This window comes from Heteronotia binoei, chromosome 4 (genome assembly GCF_032191835.1).
Source record: "Heteronotia binoei isolate CCM8104 ecotype False Entrance Well chromosome 4, APGP_CSIRO_Hbin_v1, whole genome shotgun sequence".
NCBI lineage: Eukaryota > Metazoa > Chordata > Lepidosauria > Squamata > Gekkonidae > Heteronotia > Heteronotia binoei.
Genome location: NC_083226.1, coordinates 38,833,750 through 38,846,794, shown reverse-complemented (window position 1 = coordinate 38,846,794; position 13,045 = coordinate 38,833,750). Strand labels below are relative to the sequence as shown.

The 13,045-nt window shown below is 39.8% G+C and overlaps 1 protein-coding gene across 6 annotated transcripts in view; it reads right to left on the bottom strand.

Annotated features, from left to right (window-relative positions):
* Positions 1 to 13,045, bottom strand: part of PALM2AKAP2 (PALM2 and AKAP2 fusion) — a 163,062-nt gene that overhangs the window by 40,340 nt on the left and 109,677 nt on the right. Inside the window, exon 1 of one of the 6 annotated variants that reach the window (XM_060237149.1) lies at positions 6,925 to 7,035. The exons of the other annotated variants lie outside the window; for them this stretch is intronic. Coding sequence (XP_060093132.1) covers positions 6,925 to 6,936 — 12 coding nt within the window. The 5' untranslated portion in view covers positions 6,937 to 7,035. Of the gene's footprint in view, positions 1 to 6,924; positions 7,036 to 13,045 lie in introns of those variants that run through there. 6 annotated transcript variants of the gene reach the window in all.

The window sequence follows — 13,045 nt, the reverse complement described above, 5'->3', positions numbered from 1 at the left end:
GCGTGAAAGTGGGAGGAATTAAAGATTAAGCAAATCAGAGGGAATATGTTCACCAAAAGGCTGAAATTTTCATTTACAAATCTGCAAAAAAATATCATGGAACTTCAACATTCAGATTCCAAATCTGCTGTGACTTGTTACGTTCTAACCTCTGTTTAAATTTTCTTCTCAAACTCCAGATGTCTGTGGAAATACATTTTGCTATACACATTTATGCAAAATGCAAACTACTTCTTTGGTTTGTAAGTTTAAAGAGTTCAAAAGAAATCGCTATCTGTAACAAAGGTATAGGAAGTTTCACAGATTTTTTTTTTTAAAAAAAAACAAGCTTCAAGAGTTGTTAATTAACCACACCATGAATTATTCTAGCACTTTCCTTTTGGATAGAAAGACTAAATAGGATGATACTGCTGTCCTGCACATAGCAAAGATCAGAGCAGAGAGCAAGATTATGCGATACCTCATTGCCTACACCTAGCATCTGTCCTGTGTCTTCCATGGTCTACCCACACAGAAGTCTAACACACAAATAAGGAAAAGCCACTGCCAATAAGTTCAAATGGCACCAATTAATTCAGCTCTGAAAGATGAGCCAAAACATGGTGGATTCAGCTGGTCAAATTATACTCACTGGATGGCAAGCAGTTCTGGAGACAAGAAAGGGCAAGCTAGGTGGGAGGAAAGAGCCAGTGTGGTGTAGTGGTCTTGAACTAGAATCGGAGAAGCCCAGATTCATATCCCCACTTTGCCATGAAAGCTTGCTGGGTGACCTAGGGCCAGTCATATACTCTTCAGCCTAACCTACCTCACAAGTTATATACTCTCAGCCTAACTTACCTCCACAAAATGGAGGAGAGAATGATGTAAACTGCTTTGGGTCCCCTTTGGGAGAAAAGCAGAGTATAAATGAAGTCAATAAATAATAGTAACAGCAATTATTTAATTAATTAAAGTTTATTTGATCTGTCCCCTATTTCCCAGCATGCATAGATATGCTGACCTAAGGGAGGGGGAGAGGCCATCCCCTTTGTTACCACCAATCATGGAATCCTTTGGGAGGAAGATATTTTTAGCAATTCCATTTTGTTCATTCAGGACCCTGGACAGCAGTCTGTTTGAGCTAGCAAAAAGGAAGAAAACCAACTCCTGGGATGGGAAGTTAACCCTTTGATGCTGAGAGGTTTCCAGGGCATGGGCTGAGAGTGCAGAACAGTTATGCCAATAAAGGTTCTGTGATTGTGACTGAGAGCTCAGAACAAAATACCTATTCAAAGTAAAAGCAAAAGGAGGAGGTTTTGGCTATGAATAGCAGAGAGGATTTGGAAGGGAAGGGATTTCACTGAGGCATCAAAGGGACAGACAAAATTCACAAAGACAAAAACAAAATAAAGTCACAAACAGATCAGTTAGTTGGATATACTCCCTATTAATTTAAAATACCTTGTGTGAATGATGGGCAAGGGGATCCAGCCTCCTCTCTGCTCTGCATTCTTGGAGATGTAAGGACAACACTGGAGTATAACCAGATGAACAGAAGAAGATGAGACAAAGAACACTAGGTGGGGTCTCTTTTTAAAAAATGGATTATTGGAAAATTGGCACTCAGTTTTCTCATTGGATTAGTTCCAGTGAAAACTAAAACAGGGAAGGATTTGTTCCCTCACTTGGTCAGGTGGTGGTAGGGGTTTTGGGCAGCCAGAGGTGTTGGGAAAAGTATTCACAGGTTCTGCTGGGAGAACAAGTTATTGTGCCCAATTTTTGGGAAATGCTCTGAGTTGGCCACAGTAAAAAACAAACATGATGAAACCACTTTCTAATCTTTAGCACCGATGTTACCACTGTCGTATAAATACTTGGCTTCTTCATGTGTGAATTTATAAGATGGTCATCTGATAATGAGCTATCAAGTCCAATAAAGGATCTGAAAAGAGTTTTAAGCCTAGGAAACCTTGATATATGGACATTTACAGTTCTTGACCACTGACACATATGACCCTGCATACCATGGATCAAGTCAAGCCCATTTGTTTTGGTTTAGCTAATGCAACCTGGCCTTGAAAGTTATAAATTATATAGAAAGAGGTTCAGGTTGGCATAAAGCACAATCCTGTACTCCATTTTTTTAAATCCCTACAATGTGATGTAGTTTGAGCTGAGAGACAACAACTAGCCCAAGATCACCCAGTGAATTTGTGGGAAAGTGAAGATTAGAAGCTGGGTCTTCCATAACCTGGTCCAGAACTCTAACCAGTATACTCTACACCCCTGTACATAACCCCTGCTCTACCCCTTGTGCATATCCAAACTCTTGAACTGCTTGACTGTGTGCTTATTACCTGGATAAAGCAAAACGGAGCCATGATCAAAGGAAAACTCAAAGTACTAAAAAAAACACCAATTCAATACAAAAAACATCCATTGAGGATAAAGAGTGCTGCCTCAGTTAAAACAAATTCCCCAGCATCCATCTGTATGCATGAGTAGGTGGTCTTGGAACAAAAAAAAGAGATGCTACATGTCTAAGAGGATTTGCACAAAAAAACATTATTAGAGAAGCAAAAGGTAATAATTATAAAAAAAAAAACCCTGGCAACTGCTGGATTAGAAAATAAATGTGTACTATTAAAAAAATGATTGTAAGTACATTGGTTGTGCTCAGCTGATAACAAAGGGTGATAAGTTTAGGTTGCAAACCAGTATTTAGAATAAGCCATTTGCTGCTGTTGATGGTTCCAGCTGCCCCACAGCTGCCTATGAGATGAGATTCAATAAGGGAATTCCTTTGTACTAACACGTTATATACATGTTCAAAAGTAAAACTTTTATCATTAACTATTTTAATAAACAGAACTACTTGTTTACCAAATTCATCACAACCTCAGGATCCTTTGGTCACAGGATGTGGCAATGGGGAGTGTACTATACAAGTCATTATTGCCAAAAAAATGCAATTTTCATTTCTGCAAACAGCAAACTGTCATAGATTAAACAGAATGTGAATACCGTTCTATAATTTGCTTTTCGATATTTGTAAGGCAGGCTGCATGCCTGAACACTGTTGATGGACTGAATTCCTATATAAAGTGGAACATTGGTCTGATCTTGCCTGGCAAGACATAGATTCATAAGCACAGCAGGTACAATCTGTACCACTAGGGAAGGATTGTCAGCCAAGAACCTGCTTGTCTACAGCATTCCTATTTCGGAGAAAACCATTTCATCTTCTTAGCAAAGTCAGAGCAATAAAAAGGCACAGAGGAGCCATAAAGACATGCAATGGGTGGTACACAGATGATAGAGCAAATCATGAATTATAGACTCAAAAGAAAGTGGGTACCCAAGCAGTAAGGGGAAGGTTTCAGAGGCAGAAAGCAATGAAACATGCTACAACAAAGCTTCTCACATGCAACTATTCAGGCAAAGACTGCCGTAGAATGGCAAGAAACACAGCCGCCCTGAGCCATTCGTGGGAAGGGCGGGATATAAATCTCAAATAAATAAATAAATAAATAAATAAATAAATAAATAAATAAATAAGGTAGATCCCAACAACTGAGATTTAACAGGCAAGAAGTATGTTGAAGGAACATATGGTGTATCACATTGACAATTATAATAACAGCATGGAGATTATAACCCAGGAAAGCTAGCACAAAACAGTTGCCAAAACAACCCCTTCCTACCATTTCATGGAATTCAAAAATTTACTCATATCACTGATGGAGAAGATAGGTTTCCCATTGGAGCTGTCCATAAACAATCCCTCTGATTGATCCGTACCCTCATGGCTAGAGACAGCAGCCCCATCAGGGGCCTCAAACCACAGAAGTCTTCAGTCTACCATCTTGGTCTTCATAGACTTCATCCCATATTCTTCCTAATTTGGGGGTCAACCAGTGCCCACACTGCCATTTCTTTGCTGCACGAGGAGTTAATCCTTGATAGTTTTCCCCAACAAAGTTTCCCCAGAAATTACTAAAGTGTGATTTGCCATGTTCTTTATCATACCCTTCTTCTGACTTAAATGCCACCCCATGGGGAAAAAATGACCTATAAGCATGACCTCTTGCCTCAAAAAAAGTCAAAATAATCCTACCCACATCAAAATTTACCTTATTCTTGACCAATTCACTGATATAATTCACACTTAGTTGTCACATTCTTCTAGATACAGGGCTGCTCAGAGCTACCAATGGCCCCAAGACAAAGATTCTCTCTGGACCCTCCCATCACACCACTTAAGACCCAACCCAAACATATAAAAGTGAATCACATGACTTGCTTGGCTCCATGGGCATCCAGGGTGACCAGAGTATTAGGGATTTGGGCCTCCTAGTCCCCCACTTTTTCACAATTGTCTGGATAAGCCTGAGTTACAGGAGCCTATGAGTTTCATCCCTCCAGAACCTTTTAAATCCATGTGAAGTCTCTATATTGCAGGGTGTGCGCATCTCTATCTCCTGTTCTATGTGAAAATAAAACCTGTTATTTAAAGCCAGAGAATCAAATGGTGAAGAATACAGTGCTCAAAAACTTGATTTCCATAGCTGTTGGCAGCTTTCTTTGGAAACAGGGCCAAGTTTATAGAAAGAGGCCATGGGACTTTAGTTTATTTTGGATAAAGAAAAATCTAAGAGTCTGACATGTCAAGTCTTTAACTGAGCAGACAGCCCTCCTACTGCACAAAAGTACAAATAGTGAGCAATGTTCAGAATTCAAATTGTGGAAGTTTTGTACATTTAAACACAGAACTGTCACCATCACGTATTGTAGGATGTTGCAATATCAACATTTAGAAGCAAAAAATGGGCTCTGGCAAGGGGAGCTACACCCCCAAATGATTTTCTTGTAGCTAAGCTCACTTTTGGAATCAGGGCCCCAGAGCGAAGGAAAGTATTTGATGCTTCACTTAGAGAGGTAAACTGAGAACAAAGATAAGATTCTGCACTCCTCACATGTGCAGTTGTTTTGCCAACTGCTCTTTTTTCATTAGGGACAGTTCCATGTTTTGAAATGTGCAACCTTTGTTGTCACAGCTAGCTGGAGTTCTAACAAAACAAGTAAAGGAGATCCTCTATAAATTGAACTAAATGCATTGGTTGGGACCTAAAAAGCTACAGCAAAGGCTTTATGGTTGCTCAGTGGGATTCTCCCCTTCACTTACTACTTTCCATCACAAACTGTTTTTGAATCCTTTAATTTCAAAAGCATTTGAATCTGAGGGCTTGTGGTTGGGGAGTTGTTGCTGAGAAAGACAAGTATGGATTTGAACCTCATGGTTCTTTAGATCCTGGCCAATAGGTGAAACTAACAAACAAAAAATGTGCTACCCAGATGGCAGTGGGAAGATTCATAAAGAATAGCCTAGAATTTCCTCTTGCAAGCAGAGCTATAACGGAATGCTGGCAAATTCTTTACATGCCATTACTGTTTCTGTGCTATAACATATGACCTACCATGTGAGTCTAAACTGTTAGTAATTTCATTATGCTTCTTTTTATTGCAGTCTTTACCCTTCCCTGTTTAGCTAATTTCACTGGAATTATGACTTAGATATTTCTTGCCTTCACCTTTTATGGACAAAAGACACTGAAGGAATTCTAATGAATAAGATATTCCCCTCTTCAACCCACTCTCTCCTACTCTTATTTTTCCCCAGTCCAGATTCCCCATTTCCTGCTGGAAAAATAGCCACCAGTGAAATCACATCTGGATTGCATTAAGGTATTTATGCGATTAACACGTTTTCATCAATGTTGTCCTCAACAGAAAATATTATTGTGTAGGGGGGAAACTCCAAGTATATTGTTAAGTAACCATTTAATCATTTGGGATAGTCTGAAATAATATAATATGAACTTGAAGCACAGTTCTACCCATTCCCTCCCACCCCCAAAGGAACATATATTCATGTAGAAAGTCAAATGTGCTATACTGTAGGTTTCATTGTAATTATCAGAGTAAACTGATATGTGAAAAATATGTGACTTACTTAGACAACTGTATATTGCCAAATATCAACATTGTATACTGTGGCTCCTAAACAAATGCATACTATTTAAACTCTCATAACCAGAATGACAGACAAGTCAAGATGCAAAATGCAGATTAAAAATGGAGACGGGAAAGAACAAAAAGTTTCATAGGAATAGCTTAATTGCTTGCTGAAGAAGATCATTGGCTATAAAGGAACCTGGAATAACAATCCTAAACAGTGTTTTAACTTCTAAAGTAAGCAGGCAAAGCAACATAAAGAAGGCTTTTATAATGGTGATATGAAGGCTTAAACAGTTACTACACTGATGGGTGCATTAATATGAGAGAGAGAGAGAGCAAAACCCCCCACTAGAAACATTTCATGTCCAAAGCAAACTACTACCATTGAGTTTCTTCATTGTCTGTCTGTACAGAAGAAAAACTGCCATTCAGAAGTATAAGTTGTATTTTACAACAGCCTCTCAGAAAAGGGAGAGAAAGCAGCACAAACCTATATATAAGCTCGAATACGTTAAGCTGCACTGCAGCAAGAGAATGAGACAATTTTAGAGTAACCCGAGAACAGCTCTGCAATCATTTAGCAAAAAGATTCCTGCTAAAATACAGTCAGCTTCTTCTGAAAATTATACATTGTACAGATGGGAAGCATTTTCACCACTGCTTCATCACATTTATTATGTTTTACTTGGGACAGGAGCAAACTGTCTTGATTATTAAGGGGGGGGGGGGTGGATGCAGCTGGCTACTGCACTATGCGTAGTTTCCAACACATGAAAGCTTTGAATTCCTTAAACCCTCAATTAATCTTTTGACTTCAACAGAAAATCCACTTTTTCGAACTAAAATGCTAAATGGAAGGACAACCCACAGCATCTATAGTGTGTGTTACGGGGGGGGGGGGGGGGGCGAGAGGGAATAAGAGCTTACCTCTTTTCTCATTTGGAGCCTCAAACCTCCTAAGCAAAAGCATGCTTCCCTTTCCCCAGCTACAAAGGCTTCTTTTTTTAGCTCATCGAAATCAAATTCCTTCTCTGCCTCCTTATGGGACTGTGATGTCAGAGAGCTGAGGGCTGGTTTTTAAAAAAGGGGGAGGGAAACACACACATGAGCTTTCCCCCCACTCTCAACCCATTCATACAAAGAAACGTTAGAAATCAAAATGTCAGCCTTTTACAGTATAGGAAAATGAGAATGTCCAGCCAGTGCCACTACTGTTCTGCTATTGGCACAGCGTTTTACATCCTACGAAGGGCAGTAATTCCAGTGGATCATATGAAACAGAGGGCATTGAAAATTAATTGTTTTCAGGTTTAGTGCATTTATTTGCAAGAGCTTCATCAACTGCAAGAACCATGAAGACTGCAGATTGGCTCAGACATAACACTGGTGCATTGTTTTGCAGATGCAGACATTTGTCATCTCAGATGAATCCCTCAAAATTTAATCTGGGGACTCAAAAATGAGCTTGCTCCTTCCTCATCCCCTCATGCACAGCTTCCCTTTTAACTTCCATTTCAGCACTGACCATAAGTCTGTAAGTTTATACAAATTAGCAACAAGAACTGGAACTTCATAAAATGGTTTGGAGGAACAACACAAGCCAAAATTTGATTTGAGTATCCTAGCAAACTATGTTTTCCACCAAACTGCAGACTCAAATGGGGATTCAAGGAGCATCCAAGACTACAGCTCTTCTCCTGGACCATGGTTTTGTGGATTGTCTGAACTGAGCTAAAGACTTGCAGCACTTCAAAGACTAATTTGTCTTGGCAGAAGTTTTCATAGGTAATAGCCTTCTTGTAGCTCATCAACAAAACATCAATAAATGTGCTTTTTTAATGATGCCACTTTGTTGGCTGCTTGCTATGGACTAAAATAGTCACGTTTTTGGAATTCACCCATGTGGTTAGTGCACATCCAAGATGATACAAGTTGCTCTGGACACCACATGTTATTTCTTCCTGTGCCTGCAGGAAATGACAGTCAAGTGTGCCGCCTTCCCTGACATTCTCTACTTTTTATGAAGCATAAAGCTGCAGCAGATAGTCTACTCTTTTAAAAAGCTTGTATTAAATCCTCTCTTCACAAGAGAGGATTTAACAAGGCTTTAATGACAATTGGGGTAAAATAGCCAGTTCTCCCCCCCCCCCTCATCCCAAATGAAAGCTTTGGTTTCTCTCAGCTTTTACTAAAGCCCAAGAGTTGTACAAAACTGCCATCTAGAAGAAGATGATATTGGATTTATATCCCGCCCTCTACTCCGAAGAGTCTCAGAGCAGCTCACAATCTCCTTTACCTTCCTCCCCCACAACAGACACCCTGTGAGGTGGGTGGGGCTGGAGAGGGCTCTCACAGCAGCTGCCCTTTCAAGGACAACCTCTGCCAGAGCTATGGCTGACCCAAGGCCATGCTAGCAGGTGCAAGTGGAAGAGTGGGGAATCAAACCCGGTTCTCCCAGATAAGAGTCCGCACACTTAACCACTACACCAAACTGGCTCTCCACACCAAACTGGCTCTCCTAGCAATCTATACCTAGCAATTTGATCTGTAACATAAGTTTTCATAAACCTTTCCAGTGATGGTAGCTTTAACACTTTATAAGATGCTAGTGTACAATATTTAATATTTTACTAAGGAGTAATTTGCAGGGATGATCCTGAGGATCACAATCATACAATTTTTTAAAAAGACAGATTCATATGCAGAAGTGATCTCTGTAACTCCCTCTACTTTTAAAATAGGCTACTATATACCCAGTATACAGATATACAACAGAGTTGCTACTAGTCCTTTTCAGGTTGTAAGCTATGATTTTACTTTCATGACTGCATTTCATGAAACTCCATCCTTCAAGTATTGTTGGCAGAAGTGTGTACCCGCACAACCCTGGGCACAACAGCTGCTGCTTTCGAATTCAGATGCCTCTGTTACTTGAATGACACTACTGGATGTCATTCACAACATTGGGGGGGCGGGGGAGAGACTTTGTGCACACACCCTTATTGGTTCCTTTCCTAATACAGTAGAAAAACTGCTTGATAATCACACTGCAGTCTTCCTTTGTGTACAATTATGAGCTTAAATGTGTGGGATGAGGAACTGCTCATATTTAATTGGTGACAGAGTTTTTGCTGGCCAAGGTGGGCTTCATGAGACTAAAAAGACATGTAAAGATGGTATAAAATCTCTCTCTTTGTAACGTTTAATTTTTTAAAAAATATTTAGATCATTTATTTTATTTACTTAAAATATTTATGTCCCATCATGCCACAATGCCCAAGGTGGCTTACAAAATATAAAACATATGCATAATTGCAAAATGTTAACACAACCACTACCAGCTGTGAGGCATATATTAGTCAAAATAATGTAATCATCATTTACAGTATTATGAATACTACGGTTAGTGGACAATAAATGTTGAAGAACAGTAATATACTGAAGAACATTTATTTATACACACACATATACATATTTTCTGTGTGTGTATATATGTGTTGGTGGGGGAATGGAATAGTATTCCATTTCGTTACACTTACCTCCTTAGTACAGCCTCTTCCCCATCCTGTCCCAAACAATTCAGCCCCTTTTCCCACTGTTCAGCTTTTTCTGTCCTGTCTAGGCTCCAGCTATTTCTGTTTCCTGTATCCCACAATCTCCCACAACCAGCTTCTTAACTTCCTTGCCTTCAACAATACAAGCCCTTTCCCTCTTCCCTGTAAACTGGAGCATTCCTACCCCATCCCTTCCTCAGGTCCAGAAGAAAATCTAAGTAGCATATTTTGCATTGTAGTGATGTGAAATACATCCCCAAGGACATTCCCTAGGTTTTCAAACAACTGCTGCCATGCTGTAACAGTTATTAACTGATACAAACAGCAGCTTTTATTACATGGAATACTAGCCACAACTGGATATACAGAATTGTTTATACTCAAGTCAATGCAAATAGCAGGAATCTGAGGTTTTTTTTTAAAAAAAAAACACTCAGAAGCATCCTGGCAATTTCCTTTGATATTTCAAGGGACCAATTACAGCTAAATACTTCCTAAGTAAAAAAGGTATGTGTGTGGTTTGGGGATGGGATCCCAAAACTCTTTTGTTCCATGATTTTTAATTGAGGCTACAATCCTATCAAAAGCAATTGTGTAACAGGGCATATGGGCATGCACACACACAGACACTTCTGAGTTATAATCACTAGCAATTACTCACCTGTGTCCAATACTGATGCAACTTGGTTACAGCATAACATCATTATTTTGTCCTGGCGTATTGGCATAATTGTTACTATACCCCATCATAACACATAAAAATATTTGCTCAGGAAATGTTTTAGTTCAGTTTCAAGAAAGCCCTGTGAGTGCTTTAGGAATGCTCTGAATTACAAAACCCCCCAATTCCCTTTACTAGCATGGTAAAAAATAATTAGGCATCCTTTGTGATGTGCACATCAATGGCAGAGGATTAGAAACAGTTGGCAAAGCCCAGTTGCTTGTGTATTCTCTGGTCTGATGAATCCTATTGGCTCATTTGTATCGCATACAAGAGCTGATTCAGATGTACAGTATCTGCTGCTGTTCCTCAGCCTGATGGAATGATTGTTTAGCATGTCTACAAGCACATGGAGAGACATACTTCATGAACTTGAAATACTAGAGTATAATGGTACATGAGTGCTGTGAGCATGCGCTAATATTTGGAGTCGTTATCTCAAGAAATCAAAGTGTACCCCAAAGTAATTCTGTTTCACTAGGAAGGTTCATCTATGCACCTTCACCATTTTCCCTCCACATAATGGCACTGGGCTTGAATTGCCTCCCCTTAGGCCAAGTGCATCTATGATAACGAGTGGGAAAGGACTGTTTTCTCACATGCTCATTGTTCTGGGAAGCATAAGCAAAAAGGAACAGCAGATTTATTGAAATGTAACATGCATGGAGCCCTGACCTGGATAGCCCAGGCTAGACTAATCTTGTTAGATCTTAGAAGCTAAGGAGGGTCAACTGTGATTAGTATTTGGATGGGAAGCCGCCAAGGAAGTCCAGGGCTGCTACTCAGAGGCAATGATAAATCACCTCCGAATGTCCCTTGCCTTGAAAAACCTATGAGGTTGCCATATGTTGACAAAAGTGGGCATGGCAGGAAAAGCAGAAGAAACATGAGAGCACCATAGGGAGGCCCAATTAAACTAAGAACCAGAAGAAACAGGGGGCAGTTGCCCAGTATGGCTCTCCAGAGAATAGAGCACTGTACATAACTTGATTATTTTTCATTGTGGTCATGCTGCCAAAAATCTGCAGCAGCTCATCCTGAATATCATACAGGTGATGGAGCCCCAACCAAGTCACCAGATCCTGTGTGGAAGGCTTTGAAGCAGTGACAGGACTTCTTGGATGTGAAATGCTTCTTTGGTGTTTATAAAAATGCACACCAGTAATGGCGTAATCCTGTGCTCAGGACAGCACTAAAGTGTATTTCTGCATGATATTTTTCTTTTTTCAAAGGCTATTCAGTTCTTATTTTTGAATCCGTTTAGAGGATGGATAATTCTGCATAGTGCACTTTGGCAGTGCGCCTCTCATTCTTGTTTAAGAGGGTATTTTTATAAAGAGAACAGGAATGTCGTTTTAGGCAGTTTTTTTTTAAAAAAAACATTTCATGGTATGTTGTTGCATTACTCTTGTTTTTATAATTTTATAATCAGCCTTGAGTCTCTGTTGAAAAAGGTAGATTACAAATTAAATAAATTAAAAAATCAACCTTAAACTATTTTGTCTTTCTAATGGACCTACCTTGACTGTCAGAGTTACTCAGTATTTGCTTATCAAGGATGCTGTTCCATCCCTGAAGTGGTGCCAGATACATGAGCAGCAGTTCACCCCTTCCTGGTATTCAACAACATTGGCTTTCCAAGCATGCACATCAAAGCTCATGACCACCATATTCTAGAACAGGCTGACTTCCATCAGAGCCCTCAGGGCTAATTTGAATGTGGCTGAGTGTTGCATTCTGATCAACCAGGACTAGGGATGCCAGGCTACTGCCTGACACCGTTGAAAGGATTTGTGGGTAGAGACAGGTGCACCAGTGTCACATAAGCATACAATGTCATTTCCGATGAAAAAACTGGAAGCTGTGCAGTCGTGATTTCTTTAACCTCGTGAGGCAAGACTAGCCAATGTCCTGCCCTCCCTTTCCCAGCTGCTGCCATCATCTGAGGCAAAATCCAGCCGCTGTCTGGAGCTCTTCATAGAAGAGCAAGGCACACAATCATAGCTCCCCCCACATCTATGTGCATATACATGGAAATACAAAAATATAAATATGGTATGGGATGATACCTGAAAGTCATATTTCAGTTAACAGACCCCTATCAATTTCTTCAAATAATGGGTATTGTAGTATGGAAGCTAAGGATGCTGTTGAAATATCTAGCTCTCCACATTCCTGATCAAGCTATAGTCCCTAGAGTTCCCTGGGGGAAATGACTGATTGTTAAGCTAGAGTCCAACACTATACACAATTTACTGAATTATTGGAAACGAATGACAGAATTAATTACAGTGGTAACTGAAGTATTCACAGTTCCAAGAAAAGCTGAATTGCTTCCTCACAAAATACGTGTTCCAATGATTTATATCTAGCAAAACCAATTATGTGAAATCCTTGGGCTATAAATAAAGCTCAAAAGAGAACAAAAAACATTTCTTTATTTCCAAAGCTCAATATTTTGCTTGTTTTCTTTTATAAAGCACACACATCACTGAACTCCTATAACTTCTTTGGGGTGGAGGTGGTGAGGCAGTGATCCAGTATAGTCAACTCTCCAGAAAGTAATTGCAGATGTCCTAAGGTACCTGAAATCCCAACAGGACAGGAAATCAGGCTATCAAGACATTTACAAACTAATGCAGTTCTGGGAAAAAAACTGACATCTCAACAGTAGAATACCAGCAGGGCTTTTTTGGTAGTCAAAACCCAGTGGGAACTCATTTGCATATTAGGCCACCTGACACTAAGCCAGCCAGAACTGCGTTTCTCTGTG